General features: G+C 43.2%; 3 protein-coding genes across 3 annotated transcripts; 1 reads left to right on the top strand and 2 right to left on the bottom strand.

The window, feature by feature from the left end:
• Nucleotides 1-1,387: 1,387 nt before the first annotated feature.
• On the bottom strand, nucleotides 1,388-11,037 carry LOC130291105 (interferon lambda-3-like). Its single transcript, XM_056539520.1, has 7 exons — nucleotides 10,731-11,037; nucleotides 3,409-3,539; nucleotides 3,111-3,300; nucleotides 2,338-2,415; nucleotides 2,091-2,234; nucleotides 1,897-1,977; nucleotides 1,388-1,641 (listed from the first exon to the last, which is right to left on the bottom strand). Exons 3-7 carry the CDS (start codon nucleotides 3,249-3,251, stop codon nucleotides 1,552-1,554), a joined length of 534 nt encoding a protein of 177 aa, XP_056395495.1. The 5' UTR covers nucleotides 3,252-3,300; nucleotides 3,409-3,539; nucleotides 10,731-11,037; the 3' UTR covers nucleotides 1,388-1,551.
• A 1,369-nt stretch (nucleotides 11,038-12,406) lies between these two features.
• On the bottom strand, nucleotides 12,407-19,326 carry LOC130291948 (uncharacterized). Its single transcript, XM_056541378.1, has 6 exons — nucleotides 18,977-19,326; nucleotides 13,844-14,033; nucleotides 13,427-13,504; nucleotides 13,180-13,323; nucleotides 12,986-13,066; nucleotides 12,407-12,563 (listed from the first exon to the last, which is right to left on the bottom strand). The coding sequence occupies exons 1-6, from the start codon at nucleotides 19,324-19,326 to the stop codon at nucleotides 12,474-12,476; spliced, it is 933 nt and encodes a 310-aa protein (XP_056397353.1). The 3' UTR covers nucleotides 12,407-12,473.
• Nucleotides 19,327-20,352: 1,026 nt separating this feature from the next.
• LOC130290895 (interferon lambda-3-like) lies at nucleotides 20,353-22,394 on the top strand. Its single transcript, XM_056539090.1, has 6 exons — nucleotides 20,353-20,553; nucleotides 20,662-20,851; nucleotides 21,191-21,268; nucleotides 21,372-21,515; nucleotides 21,629-21,709; nucleotides 22,132-22,394. Exons 2-6 carry the CDS (start codon nucleotides 20,711-20,713, stop codon nucleotides 22,219-22,221), a joined length of 534 nt encoding a protein of 177 aa, XP_056395065.1. The 5' UTR covers nucleotides 20,353-20,553; nucleotides 20,662-20,710; the 3' UTR covers nucleotides 22,222-22,394.

Raw genomic sequence — 22,394 nt, 5'->3', positions numbered from 1 at the left:
CTTACAAGACACTCTGTCCTTAAAGAGACGTCTATTCTGAACCCACAAATTCAGGGTCTGACATATTACTAGATCCCTTTCCTATAATAACAAACCTGAAACCAAGATCTAACTTTGATGCCATTTACCATAGAGGTTGTTATATTGATATAGTTTTGCTTTGATTTCATCTGACATATATATATATATATATATATATATATATCTTAAGCCATGAGTATATACAGTAGTGGGATACCCAATACTATACACCTTTGGAAGCAGACCCTACTTTGACGTTTCAAACAGAGTCCATGATCAGTTGGTAAATCAAGTCTTCCAAATAGGAATACTGAATAAGAAAGAACAAAATGTTCTAATCATCAAAAAGCCAAAACTGCTCATAATTTTACAACTTACCAAAGATCTACAAAAGCCTACAGAACCCCATTTCCCATAGACCCATCACATCCAGGAATACTTTGGCCATCACCAACATCTTCCATATATAAATTCCCCATTACAGGGATATGGGATCAAGTTAATATTATACCTAAAGAACACCCCAACCCCGATAAAGATCTTGCAAGACGACCAATAAAAACAGGCGTACCTATGCGCTACCTAAGATATTCCAACATTCTACATGATCTAAGGGTTAAGGTTATAACCTCTGTTCCTGCTGAACAGAAGAAGATCCTAATTAACAGCATTTTATTTATCATGAAACACAACATTCAACTCCCAGCTGTACTACCAATCCAGGTATGGCCATGGGTACCCGGTTTGCTCCATCATTTGCTAACTGGGGGAATAGAAGCATCAATTCATCATTTCCCCTGGAAGAATAACATATAACATATTTTATACAAGGGGTACATGGCCGACCTCAAATGTTACATTAAAGAGCTCAACAGAGGACTTTGCACGTTTCACAGAATATTTAAATTACAATACATGAAATCAGAGATTATCTGGGAAATATTCTAATCTGTCTATTGAATATTTACATCTAGAAATTTTTTCCAGGGGTTTGGCTTCTAATTTGTTCTAACTCTCTCCAGTGACAAATAGCAATAGGTCTTATGAGAATGTCCTTTTCAATTGAATATCTATGAAAAGCTTAGAAAATAAATGTATCAATAGAATCAAATATAAAGTAATTTAGGTTTATTGAAACATAAACATTTAAAAGGAAAGTAAACCCAATGTATTCAGGAGGACAACAGGATGGAAATAAATACAATAAAATAATTATTAAACTATAATAATTTAACATATACAATTATAATAACATAATAATTTAACATAAATAAATATAATAAATATATGTTTTAATAATAAATTATAAAATAAATAATTTTTAATAAATATGAAAAACATTGTTATAAAACATATAGCTCAGAAAGTTCACTGAAAGATGATGTTCACTCTTCTGATCTGGAGGTCATGACAGGTGACTATGTAGACTCTTGTCTAGAGATTTTCTTCTGTGTAGACGGATCTACTGATGTTCTCCACCATTAACTGCTTCCTGTAGACTTGTGTATATCTTAAGACGTTTCTCTGTAGTTACTTCCCATGAGCCCAACACCCGACATCTTCCACCAGTAACTGGATGAGACCGAGTAACACAGCGTCCTGGAGACATTGTGCAGAGGCCTAAAGAATAATAATAATATGAAAAGTGTTAGTAAGTAACATTGTGGACCCAACATTACAAAATATTATTGAAGTTGCACCTTAGCCCAGAAGCTTGAGGGGCCATAACATTTCTTCTATATGAGGAGACCAGGACCATAAATTAAGCATTGTAGCTTGGGGCCCTGTTACAAATTTTAAGCCTCTGTTCACCACTATGGAGAAGAGGATGATATTGGTTCAGATTACATCTGTAGGTCAGTATAGGACACTTACCTCTTCCACAAAGTGCTGGAGATGGTGCAGCCATGGCTTCAGCTCCTCAGATGGGATTTTACTGTGTCCTGATAATTCTCTCTGAATGTGAGAAATACAAGAAATAAGATATGGGTCAGTATATCCAGTACCGGCACCAAAACATCACAGCACGGACCATGTAAACAATGAAGATGAGGATCATATGAACTTACACAGATCAGAAGATCATCTCTGATTCTGAGGAACATCATGTATGACTGTGATACAGGGTCCGGCACAGCAGACGTGGAAAGATTTGCCAGAACTTCTGTAGTTACTGTAACTCGCTCCAAGGTCAGAATCAGACGGTCACTGGGCTGTAGAAGGGGAGAAGATAGAAAGACAAAATAGTTTGGTGAGATTGAGGATTATTATAAGAAACTGTTGAGCAGGAGAAGAGATCACCAGACATGTACTTACCTTTAGCTCACATACAGACGGCTTGTGTCTCATCATTCTTCTGTAGCATTTGATGGCACTGGTGGACATGTTCTTCTCCTGAGGAGGTTAAACAGGATTTATTGGATCTTTACATCATGTAATGTCTATAATACACTGAGTATAAATGACTTCATTTACAATATGTTCTATTTTGCTGCTGATGTTTATTATACAGAATGAGCCGAAAGTCAGGAAACACAGGGAGAGAGCCTCCTAATGTGGATGTCAGATTGTATGTGCCTTATAAGAAGCATGTCATTGACATAAATCTCTAAAGACTATAGCAAATGGCATTAGAGCTCATTGCGACCCATGTTCCTAAAAGAAGCAAAGCACGACTTTGAAAATGGAGATTAGAACAGCAGTGAAGGTCTTTAGGTATGTTATGATAGATGAAAAAGACGGACAGATTTGTTGTATACTGTTAATGTTGTACCCTGTATTTTGCGTGCACCTGACCCCCAATAGTTGGGGGACACAGGGAGATGATCGCGTCTGAATACTTGCTGATTTGTGTTTGTGTAATTTTGTGGTTACCTGTTTCTTTTATGTTTTCGTTTTTTTTTTTTTCTTAAACCAATAAAAAAAACTATTGAAAGTAATATATTGGTTGTTCCACCATTCTACAATCTTGAAATCCACCATATAATACATCATGAAAAAGATGTATTATAGATTTTGTTTGCCTTTTGACCAAACCCCCATAGCTGTGAATCAGATTCCCCTCAGTATAACCCAATCCTCCTCCTTACATGTTCATTCTGCAGTTGTCTGATCCCCGTGATGTCAGTGGAAGATACTGATTTATATCTGGACATCGGGCAGCGTCTCCGGTGTGGATGTCCGGTCACTGCCACAAGTAGAATACTGAAGACAACCAGTCTGATGTCCATGGCTGGAGGATTGGGGCCGATCTGGTGACTTTCTTATCTTCCTATCAACCTGTGTAGAAGAGATTAATACATATAATATGATTATTGTCTATAAATCCACCATGTAAATGTCCCCAGCTCTGATATTCTGTATATACACCCAGTAGAAGGTTCTCACCTGCCCGGTTGTCTTGTGTCTCTCTGATGATCTTCTCAGCTCTGTCCCAAGTCTTCCCATGTTTCTCCTTTTATATTTCAGACTCCAGAGGAGAAATTCCTCCATATTCAGGATGTGGAGATATCTTCTCTCTACGATCAGAATACAAGTGACATTAGACAAGTGACGGCAGCCGTGGGAACTCCTTACAGCTTTCAGTTTCCTTCCTATACAGGTGAGAAGGAGACTCCAGGTAAATGGGAGGAGTCTCCTCCACTACTACAGGTGACAGGAGGACTGGATAGCTACTGAGGGACTGGAGGGTGTTCATTACATATATTAGTTCTCCCTGTATTAGGGGAAGGAGTTTTCTGAGTGTTAGGAGGAGTCGTCTCCTATTTACTAAGAGTCATAATACAGAGAAAACACAACAGATCTTCCTATAGGGTAGTATGCCAGACTTAAGGTTTAGCAGAATACAGGTGTAATCTCCGTCTGGGAAACTTCTCATCTTGTGTTGTTGTATGAAAGACACAAACACCTTGTAGTATCCTTGTATATGGCACTGGTGACGCTTCCCCTGGAGTTTGGTATCGGGGCAGTCTGACTGAACAGTAGTGCAGAAGTTGGTAGATAAAACACAAAGACTTTTCAGCATAAAAAACACTTCTCTGGATCAGATGATTTGGACTACGGCAGCATGTCCGGAGACACTATGTGTAACATAGCCTTGGTAACATTATGGCGGTGATTGTTCATATGGCTCTGTAGTTGTTCTTTTGTTGGGTCCATGTATCAAATTTGCAGCTGCATTCAATGATGTAGATGACATATGAGGAGGTACAATCTATTCTTGACTACTTTGAAAAGGATTTTCATTCACTTGTATTTAGATTAATCCCTTTTTCTCTTTAGCAGTTTGGTGACAAAGTATTGTTAAGGGTTTGGTTTCCTAGAAATGTTATCTCTAAGGATGGGGGTCATAAAGTAAGACACTCCAATTCTTTACTAAAAAATTACTTAGTTTGTTATGAGAGATAGAAAAATTGTTAATAAAATTTTGACAGAACTTTAGAATTATTTAAAGGAGAACTCCAGACCATAAAAATTGTCCCCCATAGTGCTGGCAGTGAAAAAATAAAGATGTACATACCTTCGTCCGCTCCCCCGGGGCCTCCGGTAACCGGCTCCGGTCTCCGCCGCAATCCACTTCCTGGTTGCCGGTGGTCGGATGAATCAGCCAATCACCAGCCGCAGCGCAGTCCGACGCTTCAGGACACAAAATGCTTCACGTGAAAACGCTTCAGGACACAAAATGCTTCACTACACCGGCACCTGTGGCCGGGGCCGAAAACGTCACACTGCCGTTCAGCCTATCGCCGGCCGAGTCGGACTGCGCTGCGGCTGGTGATTGGCTGATTCATCCGACCACCGGCAACCAGGAAGTGGATCACGGCGGAGACCGGAGCCGGATACCGGAGGCCCCGGGGGAGCGGAGGAAGGTATGTACATCTTTATTTTTTTACTGCCGGTACTATGGGGCACAATTTTTATGGTTTGGAGTTCTCCTTTAAATATCATATCAAGTGAATTGTTGTTCTGCAGTTTTACCTCATTTTGTGAACCTGACCAAACAAGATGTTATTCTTTCACTTACTATAATGGTAACTCTAGTCTAGTAGACTGTAAAGTATACAGTTTTAAAGAATGTTATAGTGACAATTTTAATACCCCTAAAAAGAAGTTCTAGATGTAAATATTCAATAGACAAGTTAGATCATTTCCCAAAGAACTTCATATACTCTGTGTATTGCAATTCAAATATTCAGTAAAACTTTCTACTGAGCTCTTTGATATAAATATGAGGTTTTCAATGTTCCCCTTACATAGAATTATGTTATCCTTCCAGGGGAAATGATCTATTCATGCTTGTGTGCCCCCACCTACAAGATAGCAAATGATGGCGCAAACTGGGTACCCATTGCGGTACTGGTGATTTGAAGGGACAGCGGGGATGAAATGCTGTAAAGTAGGATCTTCTTCCGTTCAGCAGACATGGAAGTGTCCACCAACAGAACAGAAGTCATAACTCTAAACCCTTCAGCGTGTGGGATGTTAGAATATCCAAGGTAGCACACAGGTAACCCTTTTTTGTATTTTTACAAGATTTTTGTCAGGGTTAGAGTGTCCTTTAGGTATGATTGTAACTTGATTACATATCTTCATAACAATACATCTACAAAAATAGAGAGGTTGCTATAGATCTAATTATTCCTGCATATGATGGGTCGATTTGTGTGTGTGGGGGGGAGGGGGGATCACTAGTACAGCCATCCAGTCTCCAATTCAACAAAAAAAAAACTAATGACATAATGTTATAAAGATATTATTTTTTATTTTATGAAATAAAAAAAATAAAAAACTACCAGCCATCCCCACTCCCACACCCACCTCAGGAAAGACCCCAATTCCACAGTCATCACACAGTTTTAAAGCCTTTTTGGGTGAAAAAACACTGAGAGAGGAGAAAAACAAGGGTGTAGAGGAAGGAGAATAAATTGGAAAGAACAGAGGCCCAAATCCAAGAAGATCAAAACTAAACTATAAAGATATTGCGGGAGATTTATCAAAACCTGTCCAGAGGAAAAGTTGCCCAGTTGTCCATAGCAACCAATCAGATAGCTTCTTTCATTTTTAACAAGGCCCTGTAAAATGAAAGAAGTGATCTGATTGGTTGCTATGGGCAACTGGGCAACTTTTCCTCTGGAGAGGTTTTGATAGATCTCCTCGTTGAGTCTATCCTCACATCTCATTTCTGTTGCCAAAAGACAACTATCTTCCCCTCAGAAAAGGCCAATGGTTTTAGTTTATATGTAATTCTTAGTGCATTTACTATACATGCAAATTAACCCTTACAAGACTCCGCCTTAAAAGAGAGACATCTATTCTGAACCCACAAATTCAGGGTCTGACATATTACTAGATCCCTTTCCTATCATAACAAACCTGAAACCAAGATCTAACTTCGATGCCATTTACCATAGAGGTTGTTATATTGATATAGTTTTGCTTTGGTTTCATATATATAACTTAAGCCGTGAGTATATACAGTAGTGGGATACCCAATACTATACACCTTTGGAAGCAGACCCTACTTTGATATTTCAAAAAGATTATGACCAGTTGGTAAATCAAGCCTTCTAAATAGGAATATTCAATAAGAAAGAACAACATTTTCTAATCATCAAAAAGCCAAAACTGCTCATAATTTACCACTTACCAAAGATCCACAAAAGCCTACAGAACCCCATTTCCCATAGACCCATCATATCCAGGAATACTTTGCCCATCACCAACATCTCCCGTATATAAATTCCCCATTACAGGGATATGGGATCAAGTTAATATTATACCTAAAGAACACCCCAACCCCGATAAAGATCTTGCAAGACGACCAATAAAAACAGGCGTACCTATGCGCTACTGTCACGATTCGGCAGGCTGGAGGTGGATCCTCTGTGCCAGAGAGGGATAGACGTGGACCGTGCTAGTGGACCGGTTCTAAGCTGCTACTGGTTTTCACCAGAGCCCGCCGCAAAGCGGGATGGTCTTGCAGCGGCGGTAGCAACCAGGTCGTATCCACTAGCAACGGCTCAACCTCTCTGACTGCTGAAGATAGGCGCGGTACAAGGGAGTAGACAAGAGCAAGGTCGGACGTAGCAGAAGGTCGGGGCAGGCAGCAAGAATCGTAGTCAATATGGCAATAGCAGGAGGTCAAGTACACAGTATGGACAAACACAGTAAACGCTTTCTCTAGGCACTAAGGCAACAAGATCCGGCAAGGGAGTGCAGGGGCAGTGAGCAGATATAGTCTGGGAGCAGGTGGGAGCCAATTAAGCTAATTGGGCCAGGCACCAATTATTGGTGCACTGGCCCTTTAAGTCTCAGAGAGCTGGCGCGCGCGCGCCCTAGAGAGCGGAGCCGCGCGCGCCAGCACATGACAGCAGGGGACCGGGACGGGTAAGTGACCTGGGATGCGATTCGCGAGCGGGCGCGTCCCGCTGTGCTAATCGCATCCCCGACGGCCATGACAGTGCAGCGCTCCCGGTCAGCGGGACTGACCGGGGCGCTGCGGGGAGAGAGACGCCGTGAGCGCTCCGGGGAGGAGCGGGGACCCGGAGCGCTAGGCGTAACAGTACCCCCCCCCCTTAGGTCTCCCCTTTTCTTTGTCCGGTAACTGCCTCCCCTGGGATGAGGACACCGGGAAAGAATGGAGGGTTTCCTCAACGGCAGGCAGTACAGCAGAAGTGGGAATGGGGAGGGAGGGCAGAGGGCGGAGCCTGGCACGGGGCAGTGTGACACCAGGACGGGGGCCATGAGGAGGCACTGAGGCTTGCCTGACGGGACTGGGAGGGGGGGAGAGGCACTTCCTATGGCAGGCAGAGTCCCAGTTCTTGATCTCCCCGGTGGTCCAATCAAGGGTGGGAGAATGAAGCCGGAGCCATGGCAGACCGAGGAGGACCTCAGAGGTACAGTTGGGAAGGACGAATAACTCAATCCTTTCGTGGTGGGGTCCAATACACATCAGGAGGGGTTCTGTGCGGTAACGCACGGTGCAATCCAACCTGACTCCGTTGACCGCGGAAATGTAGAGCGGCTTGACGAGACGGGTCACCGGGATGCGGAATTTATTCACCAAAGACTCCAGAATAAAATTCCCAGAGGCACCAGAGTCCAAGCAGGCCACGGCTGAGAGGGAGGAGTTGGCTGAAGGAGAAATCCGCACGGGCACCGTGAGACGTGGAGAAGCCGACTTAGAATCAAGAGACGCCACACCCACGAGAGCTGGGTGCGAGCGTGCGTTTCCCAGACGTGGAGGACGAATAGGGCAATCCACCAAGAAATGTTCGGTACTGGCACAGTACAGACAAAGATTTTCTTCCCTACGGCGATTCCTCTCTTCCTGGGTCAGGCGAGACCAATCCACTTGCATGGCCTCCTCGGCGGGAGGCCCAGGCGTAGATTGCAACGGAGACTGTGGGAGAGGTGCCCAGAGATCTAAGTCTTTTTCCTGGCGGAGCTCTTGATGTCTCTCAGAAAAACGGATGTCAATGCGGGTGGCCAAATGGATAAGTTCTTGCAGGTTGGCAGGAATCTCTCGTGCGGCCAGCACATCCTTGATGCGACTGGATAGGCCTTTTTTAAAGGTCGCGCAGAGAGCCTCGTTATTCCATGATAATTCGGAAGCAAGAGTACGAAATTGGATGGCGTACTCGCCCACTGAAGAATTACCCTGGGCCAGGTTCAGCAGGGCAGTCTCGGCAGAAGAAGCTCGGGCAGGTTCCTCAAAGACACTTCGAATTTCCGAGAAGAAGGAGTGTACAGAGGCAGTGACGGGGTCATTGCGGTCCCAGAGCGGTGTGGCCCATGACAGAGCTTTCCCAGACAGAAGGCTGACTACGAAAGCCACCTTAGACCTTTCAGTAGGAAACTGGTCCGACATCATCTCCAAGTGCAGGGAACATTGCGAAAGAAAACCACGGCAAAACTTAGAGTCCCCATCAAATTTGTCCGGCAGGGACAAGCGGAGGCTAGGAGCGGCCACTCGCTGCGGAAGAGGTGCAGGAGCCGGCGGAGGAGATGGTTGTTGCTGCTGTAGCTGTGACTGAAATTGCTGTAGCTGTGACTGAAGCTGCTGTAGCTGCGACTGAAGTTGCTGTGTCATGGTGGTCAAGTACGACAGCTGGTGATCTTGTTGGGCGATCTGTCGGGCTTGCTGGGCGACCAGCGTAGTGAGGTCAGAGACAACTGGCAGGGGAACCTCAGCGGGATCCATGGCCGGATCTACTGTCACGATTCGGCAGGCTGGAGGTGGATCCTCTGTGCCAGAGAGGGATAGGCGTGGACCGTGCTAGTGGACCGGTTCTAAGCTGCTACTGGTTTTCACCAGAGCCCGCCGCAAAGCGGGATGGTCTTGCAGCGGCGGTAGCAACCAGGTCGTATCCACTAGCAACGGCTCAACCTCTCTGACTGCTGAAGATAGGCGCGGTACAAGGGAGTAGACAAGAGCAAGGTCGGACGTAGCAGAAGGTCGGGGCAGGCAGCAAGAATCGTAGTCAATATGGCAATAGCAGGAGGTCAAGTACACAGTATGGACAAACACAGTAAACGCTTTCTCTAGGCACTAAGGCAACAAGATCCGGCAAGGGAGTGCAGGGGCAGTGAGCAGATATAGTCTGGGAGCAGGTGGGAGCCAATTAAGCTAATTGGGCCAGGCACCAATCATTGGTGCACTGGCCCTTTAAGTCTCAGAGAGCTGGCGCGCGCGCGCCCTAGAGAGCGGAGCCGCGCGTGCCAGCACATGACAGCAGGGGACCGGGACGGGTAAGTGACCTGGGATGCGATTCGCGAGCGGGCGCGTCCCGCTGTGCGAATCGCATCCCCGACGGCCATGACAGTGCAGCGCTCCCGGTCAGCGGGACTGACCGGGGCGCTGCGGGGAGAGAGACGCCGTGAGCGCTCCGGGGAGGAGCGGGGACCCGGAGCGCTAGGCGTAACAGCTACCATAGATATTCCAACATTCTACATGATCTAAGGGTTAAAGTTATAACTTCCGTTCCTGCTGAACAGAAGAAGATCCTAATTAACCCCTTAAGGACGCAGCTCATTTTCACCTTAAGGACGCAGCCCTTTTTTGCAATTCTGACCATCGTCACTTTAAGCATTAATAACTCTAAGATGCTTTTACTGATTATTCTGATTCTGAGACAGTTTTTTCGTGACATATTCTGCTTTATTTTGGTGGTAAATTTTCGTTGTTACTTGCATCCTTTCTTGGTGAAAAATCCCAAAATGTCATGAAAATTTTGCATTTTTCTTACTTTGAAACTCTCTGCTTGGATATTCCAAATAAATGTTATATTGATTCACAAATACAATATGTCCACTTTATGTTGGCATCATAAAATGGACATATTTTAACTTTTTGAAAACATTAGAGGGCTTCAAAGTATAGCAGCAATTTTCAAAATTTTCATGAAAATTGCAATATCTGAAGGGACAGATGTTACAGAACTACAACTCCCAGCATGCCTGGGCAATCTAGCCATGTTGAGAGTTGTAGTTATGCAACATCTGGAGGGCTACCGTTTGGGCACCACTGTAATAGTGATCTCCAAACTGTGACCCTGCAGATGTTGCAAAACTACAACTCCCAGCATGCCCAGACAGCCTTTGGCTGTCTGGGCATGCTGGGAGTTGCAGTTTGGCAACCACTAGGAAGGCAGCAGTAAAGATCACTTTACTGCCACCTTCCTTGATGCTCCACGCCGTCGCCTCCTTACCTGCGCTGCTGATCTCCGCTGATGCGACCGATGATCGCCGGTCCCCACAGCATCTTCTCCCCCGTTCTGCCCAACATCCAGGGGTGAGCAGAGCGGGGGTTTCCATGGCAACCCCCCGTCTTCAACTGCCATTGGTCAGTACTCATTGCTGACTAATGGCAGGGGATAGGAGGGGGTGGCTGGCACCACTGCAACCTCGCTCCTATGCCTTAGGATGATCGGGGCTTTCACTGAGACCCAATCAGCCCAGAATAGCAGAAAATTGCATGTCTGAATTGACATGCAATTTCCTGCGATCGCCGACATGGGGGGGGTCTCAGGACCCCCTCGGCGATGTGCCGGGATGCCTGCTGAATGATTTCAGCAGGCATCCCGGTCTGGACCCCGACTGGCTAGCGGCGGGGACCGGAATTCCCACGGGCGTATCCATATGCCCTACATCCTTAAGGACTCGGGATGCAGGGTGTATGCATACCCCCTGCGTCCTGAACAGGTTAATGGGGTACTCCGGTGGAGAACTTTTTTTTTTTTATCAATTGGTGCCAGAAAGTTAATGGGGTACCACCATGGAAAACTTTTTTTTTTTTTTTAAATCAACTGGTGCCAGAAAGATTGATTTAAAAAATAAAGTTTTCCATGGTAGTACCCCTTTAAACAAATTTGTAAATTACGTCTATTAAAAAATCTTTATCCTTCCAGTATTTATTAGCTACTATATACTACAGAGAAAGTTTGTTTCTTTTTGGATTTCTGTTTTTTTGCCTTGTCCACCGTGTTCTCTGCTGACACCTCTGTCCGTATCAGGAACTGTCCAGAGCAGGAGCAAATACCCATAGCAAACCTCTCCTACTCTGGACAGTTCCTGACATAGATAGAGGTGTCAGCAGAGAGCACTGTGGTTAAACAGAAGAAAAAAATTCTGTTTAACTTTCTGGCACCAGTTAATAAAAAAAAATAATGTTTTCCACCGGAGTACCCCTCTAACAGCATTTTATTTATCATGCAACACAACTTTCAACTCCCAGCTGTACTACCAATCCAGGTATGGCCATGGGTACCCGGTTTGCTCCATCATTTGCTAACTGGGGGAATAGAAGCATCAATTCATCATTTCCCCTGGAAGAATAACATGTAACATATTTTATATAAGGGGTACATGGCCGACCTCAAATGGTACATCAAAGAGCTCAACAGAGGACTTTGCACGTTTAAATTACAATATTTAAATTACAATACAAGAAATCAGAGATTATCTGGGAAATATTCTAATCTGTCTATTGAATATTTACAACTAGAACTTTATTCCAGGGGTTCGGCTTCTAATGTGTTCTAACTCTCTCCAGTGACAAATAGCAACAGGTCACATGTCCTTTTCAATTGAATATCTATGAAAAGCTTAGAAAATAAATTCATCAATAGAATCAAAGATAAAGTAATTTAGGTTTATTGAAACATAAACATTTAAAAGGAAAGTAAACCCAATGTATCCAGGAGGACAACAGGATGGAAATAAATACAATAAAATAATTATTAAACTATAATAATTTAACATATTAAAATATAATAATTTAACATAAATAAATATTATAAATATATGTTATAATAATACATTATTAAATAAACAACTTTTTATAAATAGACTCTTGTTTAGAGATTCTCTTCTGTGTAGACGGATCTACTGATGTTCTCCACCATTAACTGCTTCCTGTAGACTTGTGTATTTCTTTAGACGTTTCTCTGTAGTTACTTCCCATGAGCCCAACACCCGACATCTTCCACCAGTAACTGGATAAGACCGAGTAACACAGCGTCCTGGAGACATTGTGCAGAGGCCTAAAGAATAATAATAATATGAAAAGTGTTAGTAAGTAACATTGTGGACCCAACATTACATAATATTACTGAGTTTCTGTCATCTCCTCTATCTGCCACTCTGTATTCCTTACATGTCTTCTATGTATAAAAGATCATTGTATAATGGGATTCCCTCCAGTCATCAGTAGACCCTCATCTATATGTCCAGGATCATGTATCTGCTCCAAGGACATAACTGCAGGGGGTGCGGAGGGTGAAGTTGCACCTTAGCCCAGAAGCTTGAGGGGCCATAACATTTCTTCTATATGAGGAGACCAGGACCATAAATTAAGCATTGTAGCTTGGGGCCCTGTTACAAATTTTAAGCCTCTGTTCACCTCTATGGAGAAGAGGATGATATTGGTTCAGGTTACATCTGTAGGTCAGTATAGGACACTTACCTCTTCCACAAAGTGCTGGAGATGGTGCAGCCATGGCTTCAGCCCCTCAGATGGGGTTTTACTGTGTCCTGATAATTCTCTCTGAATGTGAGAAATACAAGAAATAAGATATGGGTCAGTATATCCAGTACCGGCACCAAAACATCACAGCACGGACCATGTAAACAATGAAGATGAGGATCATATGAACTTACACAGATCAGAAGATCATCTCTGATTCTGAGGAACATCATGTATGACTGTGATACAGGGTCCGGCACAGCAGACGTGGAAAGATTTGCCAGAACTTCTGTAGTTACTGTAACTCGCTCCAAGGTCAGAATCAGACGGTCACTGGGCTGTAGAAGGGGAGAAGATAGAAAGACAAAATAGTTTGGTGAGATTGAGGATTATTATAAGAAACTGTTGAGCAGGAGAAGAGATCACCAGACATGTACTTACCTTTAGGTCACATACAGACGGCTTGTGTCTCATCATTCTTCTGTAGCATTTGATGGCACTGGTGGACATGTTCTTCTCCTGAGGAGGTTAAACAGGATTTATTGGATCTTTACATCATGTAATGTCTATAATACACTGAGTATAAATGACTTCATTTACAATATGTTCTATGTTTGCTGCTGATGTCTATTATACAGAATGAGCCGAAAGTCAGGAAACACATAGATGCTTCATCTCATCATGTACTAGAACTATTGGTGTATCTAATATATTGGTTCCTCCACCATTCTACAATCTACAAATCCACCATATAATACATCATGAAAAAGATCTATTATAGATTTTGTTTGCCTTTTGACCCAACCCCCATAGCTGTGAATCAGAATCCCCTCAGTATAACCCAATCCTCCTCCTTACATGTTCATTCTGCAGTTGTCTGATCCCCGTGATGTCAGTGGAAGATACTGATTTATATCTGGACATTGGGCAGCGTCTCCGGTGTGGATGTCCGGTCACTGCCACAAGTAGAATACTGAACACCACCAGTCTGATGTCCATGGCTGGAGGATTGGGGCCAATCTGGTGACTTTCTTCTCTTCCTATCAACCTGTGTAGAAGATATTAATACATATAATATGATTATTGTCTATAAATCCACCATGTAAATGTCCCCAGCTCTGATATTCTGTATATACACCCAGTAGAAGGTTCTCACCTGTCCGGTTGTCTTGTGTCTCTCTGATGATCTTCTCAGCTCTGTCCCAAGTCTTCCCATGTTTCTCCTTTTATATTTCAGACTCCAGAGGAGAAATTCCTCCATATTCAGGATGTGGAGATATCTTCTCTCTACGATTAGAATACAAGTGACATTAGACAAGTGACGGCAGCCGTGGGAACTCCTTACAGCTTTCAGTTTCCTTCCTATACAGGTGAGAAGGAGACTCCAGGTAAATGGGAGGAGTCTCCTCCACTACTACAGGTGACAGGAGGAATCTCCGCTGTATACAGAGAGATAACATGTCATAATATAGAGATAGATACTGAGGGACTGGAAGGGTCTTTTTACATATATTAGTTCTCCCCATATTAGGGGAAGGAGTGTTAGGAGGAGTCTTCTCCCATTTAGAGTTTGGAGTCGTAATACAGAGAATATACAACAGATCTTCCTATAGGGTAGTATGCCGGACTTGAGGTTTAGCAGAATACAGGTGTAAACTCATTCTGGGAAACTTCTCATCTTGTGTTGTTGTGAAAGACACAAACACCTTGTAGTATCCTTGTATATGGCACTGGTGACGCCTTCCCTGGAGGTCAGTAATGGGGCAGACCAAAAAAGACTTCTTTACACAACCACTTTTCCTGACCAGATGATTTGGGAATAGAATTCTAGTAATTTATTATGACACCAAACAGATAGACCAAGGGGTTTTCCTAGAAATGCTATTACTAAGAATGGGGTCACAAAGTAAAAACCCCCAGTGCTTTTCTAAAATTTTCAGGTAGAAAAATTTGTACATAGAAAAATTGGTAGTAAAATGATGACAGTATAGTTTAACTTCCAATTCCCATGTATTGCAATTCAAATATCATGTGATGTGCTCTGTTAAGCCCCTTACTATAAATATGATGTCGGCTATGTACTGTTTATTACAAACTTATGTAATACTGTGGTGTGCCACCGTGGTTAGCGGCAGGGCCACGGGTGTTGCAGTGAATGGTGGGGTCGGATGGTATTAACCCCTGGGGCAAGATGTTGTTAACCCTTTGTGTTCGTGATGCCAGGATGTGGTTGTTTAGTGTAAGGTACTGCTGACAACCAGACCAAAACGGCATGTGATGAATGAGAGTCCAAAGCAGGGTTTTGATGCAATTGGAACTTTATATACATATATATATATATATATATATATATATATATATATATATGGTGTCTCGGTACCGTATTTCATACGTTACCTTGTGGTGAGGTCCCCAAAGACAGAGTCCCTAGGAACAGTGGGGGTCCTCTACCTTAACTAGCCCCTCATCACCCCTTAGTTAGTTAATATTTATGTAAATAAATATGTAAATATTTCTATTAAAGATTCCTACCTTGTTTGCGTCGCTGACTTAGTTCAGAACTCTATGGTTTGCTGAAGGACCTTTGGTGGTTCTCATGACATGTGATCACCCACAATGCAATGTAATGGTGAGTGACAGCTGATTGGACCAATTCAAACCAGCCAGCCCCTGCCCATATAAGGGAGCTGCGCCATCTTGATCACTCTCTTGGGTTGCTGACTCTGGATGAGGTAGGACCTCCGCAGCTTACAAGACAAATTACTAGGCCTAAGCCTTGCGGCCTAAGCCTGCGCTAGAGACGGATAGTTCATACAATTCCCTGTTACCTCAGCAAGATCTCCGGACCTAATCAAACCCCTAAATCCGGCGGATCTATGCAAATACAATTCTCTAAAGCTAAAGCGAACTTTCCGGTCCTAATCATCTGTCAATCACTGCTGCGCTGTTTCAATAGACTCTGTTATCTGAAATGTTACCGTTATTGCAAATACAGAAAATCTTCAGTAAAGATTCCGCAAGTTTTAAGTTCAGCACTGCTATGGGCAATCTATTTATTTCACACTCACCTATCGCTCTTGGGAAGGGTGGCGATAGGCCCAGCATCACTACGGAGTTTTAACCCACACCCTGGCGTCACGAGTGACAAGGGTTAACAGCGCCCTTTCAGTATCTAGAACAGCAACACCCCAAGTAACCTACACCCCACAAGGCTTTCCACACAGTTCCTCTCCACATATATATATATATATATATATAATCCAAAAATATGCAGCACATCAAGAAAGGTGAAGGTCTGTAGGCAGGGTGCACGCATGCTGGAGCCACGGTCCTCTGGTTCCTTGGTAATAATAGTAGTAATATGCAGCACACCGAAATGTAATCCAAAGTGCTTTATTCCATGTGGTACAAAAGTGACGTTTTGCCGGCCTCACGCCAGCATTCTCACGCCAGCATTCTTGAGAATTCTGGCGTGAGGCCGGCGAAACGTCGCTTTTGTACCACATGGAATAAAGCACTTTTCGGTGTGCTGCATATTACTACTATATATATACCGTATTTATCGGGGTATACCACGCACCGGCCTATAACACACACCCTCATTTTACCAAGGATATTTGGGTAAAAAAAGTTTTTTACCCAAATATCCATGGTAAAATGAGGGTGCGTGTGTGCGCGTGTATACCCCGATACACCCCCAGGAAAGGCAGGGGGAGAGAGGCCGTCGCTGCCCGCTTCTCTCCCCCTGCCTTTCCTGGGGTCTAGAGCCCTGCTGCCGGCCCTTCTCTCCCCCTGGCAATGGGGCGCCGGCACCGATAGTCATGGGGACAGAACGGGCAGCGGCGCCGATAGCCAGGGGGAGAGAAGGGCCGGCAGCAGCGCTCTAGACCCCAGTAAAGGCAGGGGGAGAGAAGCGGGCAGCGACGGCCTCTCTCCCCCTGCCTTTCCTGGGGGTGTATCGGCGTATAACACGCACATAGACTTTAGGCTAAAAATTTTAGCCTAAAAAGTGCGTGTTATACGCCGATAAATACGGTATTTATATATATATATATATATGGAACTTTACTTATGAAGAAGGCAAATAAACAGTCTTTACAAATAGCCAACTTCCACAGAGGTGACGGGGACACAGGGAACCTCTCACGCTTGCTTGGACTTGTAGTTGCAATAATAATGATGCAGGCCACTGTGCTACTGTTATCACTTTGTAGGGACAGTAGAGACTTGAATTGTACTCACAGATTTGATGTGGCTGCAGGTTTATAGGCTCTGGCCTAGATATGCTGGACTTAACTTGTACAGGACTTGTGCTTGCTTTTAGGTCCAGGAGATAAGAGAGAGAATGTGTAGACTACATCCCCTTATATATCAGGGGGGCTGGACTAAAGCCCATTGATAGCTGGTTGCTTGTGCCCATGGAACTCTGGGTATATCATGTGATCACACATGACTATAACAACATGACTTATTCTTATGACAATACCTCTTTTTTTTCTTCTTTTTAGTAGGTATGACTATGGACTATGCAAAATTAGTGACTATGCATATAACAGAAATAGCAGACTATACCTTTCTGACTGAATAAGACATTTTATGATACTGGATTATAGCTGACATTTTATTATGACTATGACATAATACTTTATGAGTACTGCAACATTTGAGTAGTACTATGATATATCTGACTATGACTGACATTTGAGTATTATGATCAGACCATAGACCATTAGACTTGGTATGCATGGTGACGACAATGCGTATACATACTCTTTGGCATTATATCACTGTTTATTTTTTCTGTTAGACATGACATTATACCGCTGTTTATTTATTTATTTTTTGTTAGACACTGTTTTTTTTTTTTTGCTGTTAGACAATAGTTGCAGATTGGGTTGCCCATAGGCTTTCTGCCCAATGCCTTGGCTACTAGGGTCTATCGGCACAACACACTTACCCCTAGAACACTTTACTTTAGATAACATTTGACATTCTGTTACCTTACTTTTGTACGTGCATTTGGTTAGCTACAGGAATACCTTCTGGCCAGTAAAGTACCCTGGACACGCAAGGACAAGAAGAAATGACATTAGTTATATGACATTTTAGTGAATAACAGGGGTGTCCACATGTATAAGAATGTTACAGTCCCTGATGTGCATACGACTGAAGTTTATGACTGATGTACATGACTTTTGCAATTTTATACTTGTGTACTGAATTTATGTGTGTACTCTATTTAGGTTTATGTGTACTGAATTTATGTGAGTACACTATTTAAGTCAGTCTAGATATCTTGTTGTGTTAGGTGTTAGTGTGAAGGTGGTTTTTCTCGTCTCTCCCAGGGGAGCTGGGACAGCACCTATGTGGTATCACTAGAACACCTTTATACAATTCTGTACTTGTGTACAGTAAACCATTTACACTTTATTACATTTTATCAAGCATAACTTTTATTGCCTAGAGACACAAGGGTTAAGTACTACCAGCAAGATAACTGAGATGATCAGGTTAGGTCCACCTGGTATTCTGGAGTGCAAAATGGTGCACAAAATATATTACTTTTACCACATATACAATAAAGTTCACATATGGCTCAGTAGTCCCAATACATTATAGAGTCTCTGGTTGGAATAACGGCCGTCGCCGGGCACATTTCTTAATAGAATCTCCTAAAGCAAGGAATCTCTCGGTCGAAGCCGGGCGCAAAACTGACTAAATTGGTTGCGTTACAAGGAAGAGAACTTTTCTTGACAGAGTCTTGTCAGGCACATGTCTTAAACCGTTGCTTCTGCACAATAAACAGTTAGTCTCATGACCAATTTTGGTGTCCTATTGTACACAATTTGAACAGCCTTCTTCTCTTCTGGAAACTTTCTCTCCAAGTCTGGCCTATCTGCATGCTTCCTAGGTTGTGATATGAATCTCGGAGCGCAAGACTGGACCCCTTCCGTGGGGTGAACATGCGTGTTCAACGCCACGTGAGATAACCTTGACTGAGCAATGGTCGGACTGACAGTGACCACTACGCTCAGTGCAGCAGCTTGCGCCACTGGGGAAATTGTAGGTGCCTGCTGGTCCGGCCAAACCTCTTTAACATTTTGAGTAGGCCGGGGCACATAGGTTGGGGCCTCTGGATCAGGCCACACCTCCTCAGGGGGAGTAGGAATTTCTGTGATAGAAGATGAAGAGCTGGATCTCTTGAGGTACTTGGGAGCCATAGCAGGCACCTCGGGCATGTAGGTCTCCTCCTCAAGAGGGGCATCTGGGATTTTCATTGGTCTCAGCCCAAAAGGATCTGCATCCCAGTCGTCCGAAGGAAAGTAGATTAATGGCAGCATAGTGGGGTCCTTTGGTCTTGTGATGGCTGCTGCCCATTCAACTATCTCTCCCTTTTCCAGGTAATTGCTGATACCGATAACGTCCAAAATCATGAATATCGGCCAATAATATCTGCCAAATATATAATCGGTCGATCCCTAATATACATATCTACACATTTTTCAGTTAGACTACAGGTCAATCCTTTTCAAAGTATTCGAGAATAGATTGTACCTCCTCATATGTTATCTACATAATTGAATGCAGCTGTAAATTTGATACATGGACCGAACAAAAGAACAACTACGGAGCCATATGAACAATCACCGCCATAATGTTACCAAGGCTATGTTACACATAGTGTCTCCGGACATGCTGCCGTAGTCCATGGAAATGATCTCCTAGTTTGAGATCACAGTTATAGAAGACATCTGTAATACACTACACGACAGATCAGAAGAAATCAAAAGAAGAAAATCATTCTGTATATGTGAACACAATGACACCCCTAGGTTTATGTGTTTGGTGTCATAAAAAAATATTGGAATTTTATTCCCAAATCATCTGATCCAGAGAAGTGTTTTTTTTTGTTGAAAAGTCTTTGTGTTTTATCTACCAACTTCTGCACTACTGTTCAGTCAGGCTGCCCCGATACCAAACTCCAGGGGAGGCATCACCGCTGCCTAATACAAGGATACTACAAAGTGTTTGTTTCTTTCACACAACAACACAAGATGAGAAGTTTCCCAGATGGAGTTTACACCTGTATTCTGCTAAACCTCAAGTCTGGCATACTACCCTATAGGAAGATCTGTTGTATTTTCTCTGTATTATGACTCCTAGTAAATGGGAGAAGACTCCTCAACACTCCGCTAATACAGGGAGAACTAATATATGTAATGAAGTCCCTCCAGTCCCTCAGTATCTATCTCTATATTAGTACATGTTATCTCTCTGTATACAGCGGAGATTCCTCCTGTCACCTGTAGTAGTGGAGGAGACTCCTCCCATTTACCTGGAGTCTCCTTCTCACCTGTATAGGAAGGAAACTGAAAGCTGTAAGGAGTTCCCACGGCTGCCGTCACTTGTCTAATGTCACTTGTATTCTAATCGTAGAGAGAAGATATCTCCACATCCTGAATATGGAGGAATTTCTCCTCTGGAGTCTGAAATATAAAAGGAGAAACATGGGAAGACTTGGGACAGAGCTGAGAAGATCATCAGAGAGACACAAGACAACCGGGCAGGTGAGAACCTTCTACTGGGTGTATATACAGAATATCAGAGCTGGGGACATTTACATGGTGGATTTATAGACAATAATCATATTATATGTATTAATATCTTCTACACAGGTTGATAGGAAGAGAAGAAAGTCACCAGATTGGCCCCAATCCTCCAGCCATGGACATCAGACTGGTGGTCTTCAGTATTCTACTTGTGGCAGTGACCGGACATCCACACCGGAGACGCTGCCCGATGTCCAGATATAAATCAGTATCTTCCACTGACATCACGGGGATCAGACAACTGCAGAATGAACATGTAAGAAGGAGGATTGGGTTATACTGAGGGGATTCTGATTCACAGCTATGGGGGTTGGGTCAAAAGGCAAACAAAATCTATAATACATCTTTTTCATGATGTATTATATGGTGGATTAGTAGATTGTAGAATGGTGGAGTAACCAATATATTAGATACACCAATAGTTCTAGTACATGATGAGATGAAGCATCTATGTGTTTCCTGACTTTCGGCTCATTCTGTATAATAGACATCAGCAGCAAACATAGAACATATTGTAAATGAAGTCATTTATACTCAGTGTATTATAGACATTACATGATGTAAAGATCCAATAAATCCTGTTTAACCTCCTCAGGAGAAGAACATGTCCACCAGTGCCATCAAATGCTACAGAAGAATGATGAGGCACAAGCCGTCTGTATGTGACCTAAAGGTAAGTACATGTCTGGTGATCTCTTCTCCTGCTCAACAGTTTCTTATAATAATCCTCAATCTCACCAAACTATTTTGTCTTTCTATCTTCTCCCCTTCTACAGCCCAGTGACCGTCTGATTCTGACCTTGGAGCGAGTTACAGTAACTACAGAAGTTCTGGCAAATCTTTCCACGTCTGCTGTGCCGGACCCTGTATCACAGTCATACATGATGTTCCTCAGAATCAGAGATGATCTTCTGATCTGTGTAAGTTCATATGATCCTCATCTTCATTGTTTACATGGTCCACGCGGTGATGTTTTGGTGCCGGTACTGGATATACTGACCCATATCTTATTTCTTGTATTTCTCACATTCAGAGAGAATTATCAGGACACAGTAAAACCCCATCTGAGGAGCTGAAGCCATGGCTGCACCATCTCCAGCACTTTGTGGAAGAGGTAAGTGTCCTATACTGACTTACAGATGTAACCTGAACCAATATCATCCTCTTCTCCATAGTGGTGAACAGAGGCTTAAAATTTGTAACAGGGCCCCAAGCTACAATGCTTAATTTATGGTCCTGGTCTCCTCATATAGAAGAAATGTTATGGCCCCTCAAGCTTCTGGGCTAAGGTGCAACTTCACCCTCCGCGCCCCCTGCAGTTATGTCCTTGGAGCAGATACATGATCCTGGACATATAGATGAGGGTCTACTGATGACTGGAGGGAATCCCATTATACAATGATCTTTTATACATAGAAGACATGTAAGGAATACAGAGTGGCAGATAGAGGAGATGACAGAAACTCAGTAATATTATGTAATGTTGGGTCCACAATGTTACTTACTAACACCATTCATATTATTATTATTCTTTAGGCCTCTGCACAATGTCTCCAGGACGCTGTGTTACTCGGTCTCATCCAGTTACTGGTGGAAGATGTCGGGTGTTGGGCTCATGGGAAGTAACTATAGAGAAACGTCTAAAGAAATACACAAGTCTACAGGAAGCAGTTAATGGTGGAGAACATCAGTAGATCCGTCTACACAGAAGAGAATCTCTAGACAAGAGTCTACATAGTCACCTGTCATGACCTCCAGATCAAAAGAGTGAACATCATCTTTCAGTGAACCTTCTGAGC

Source organism: Hyla sarda, chromosome 9 (genome assembly GCF_029499605.1).
Source record: "Hyla sarda isolate aHylSar1 chromosome 9, aHylSar1.hap1, whole genome shotgun sequence".
In the NCBI taxonomy this organism is placed as follows: domain Eukaryota; kingdom Metazoa; phylum Chordata; class Amphibia; order Anura; family Hylidae; genus Hyla; species Hyla sarda.
This window is presented reverse-complemented; position numbering and strand designations above follow the sequence as displayed.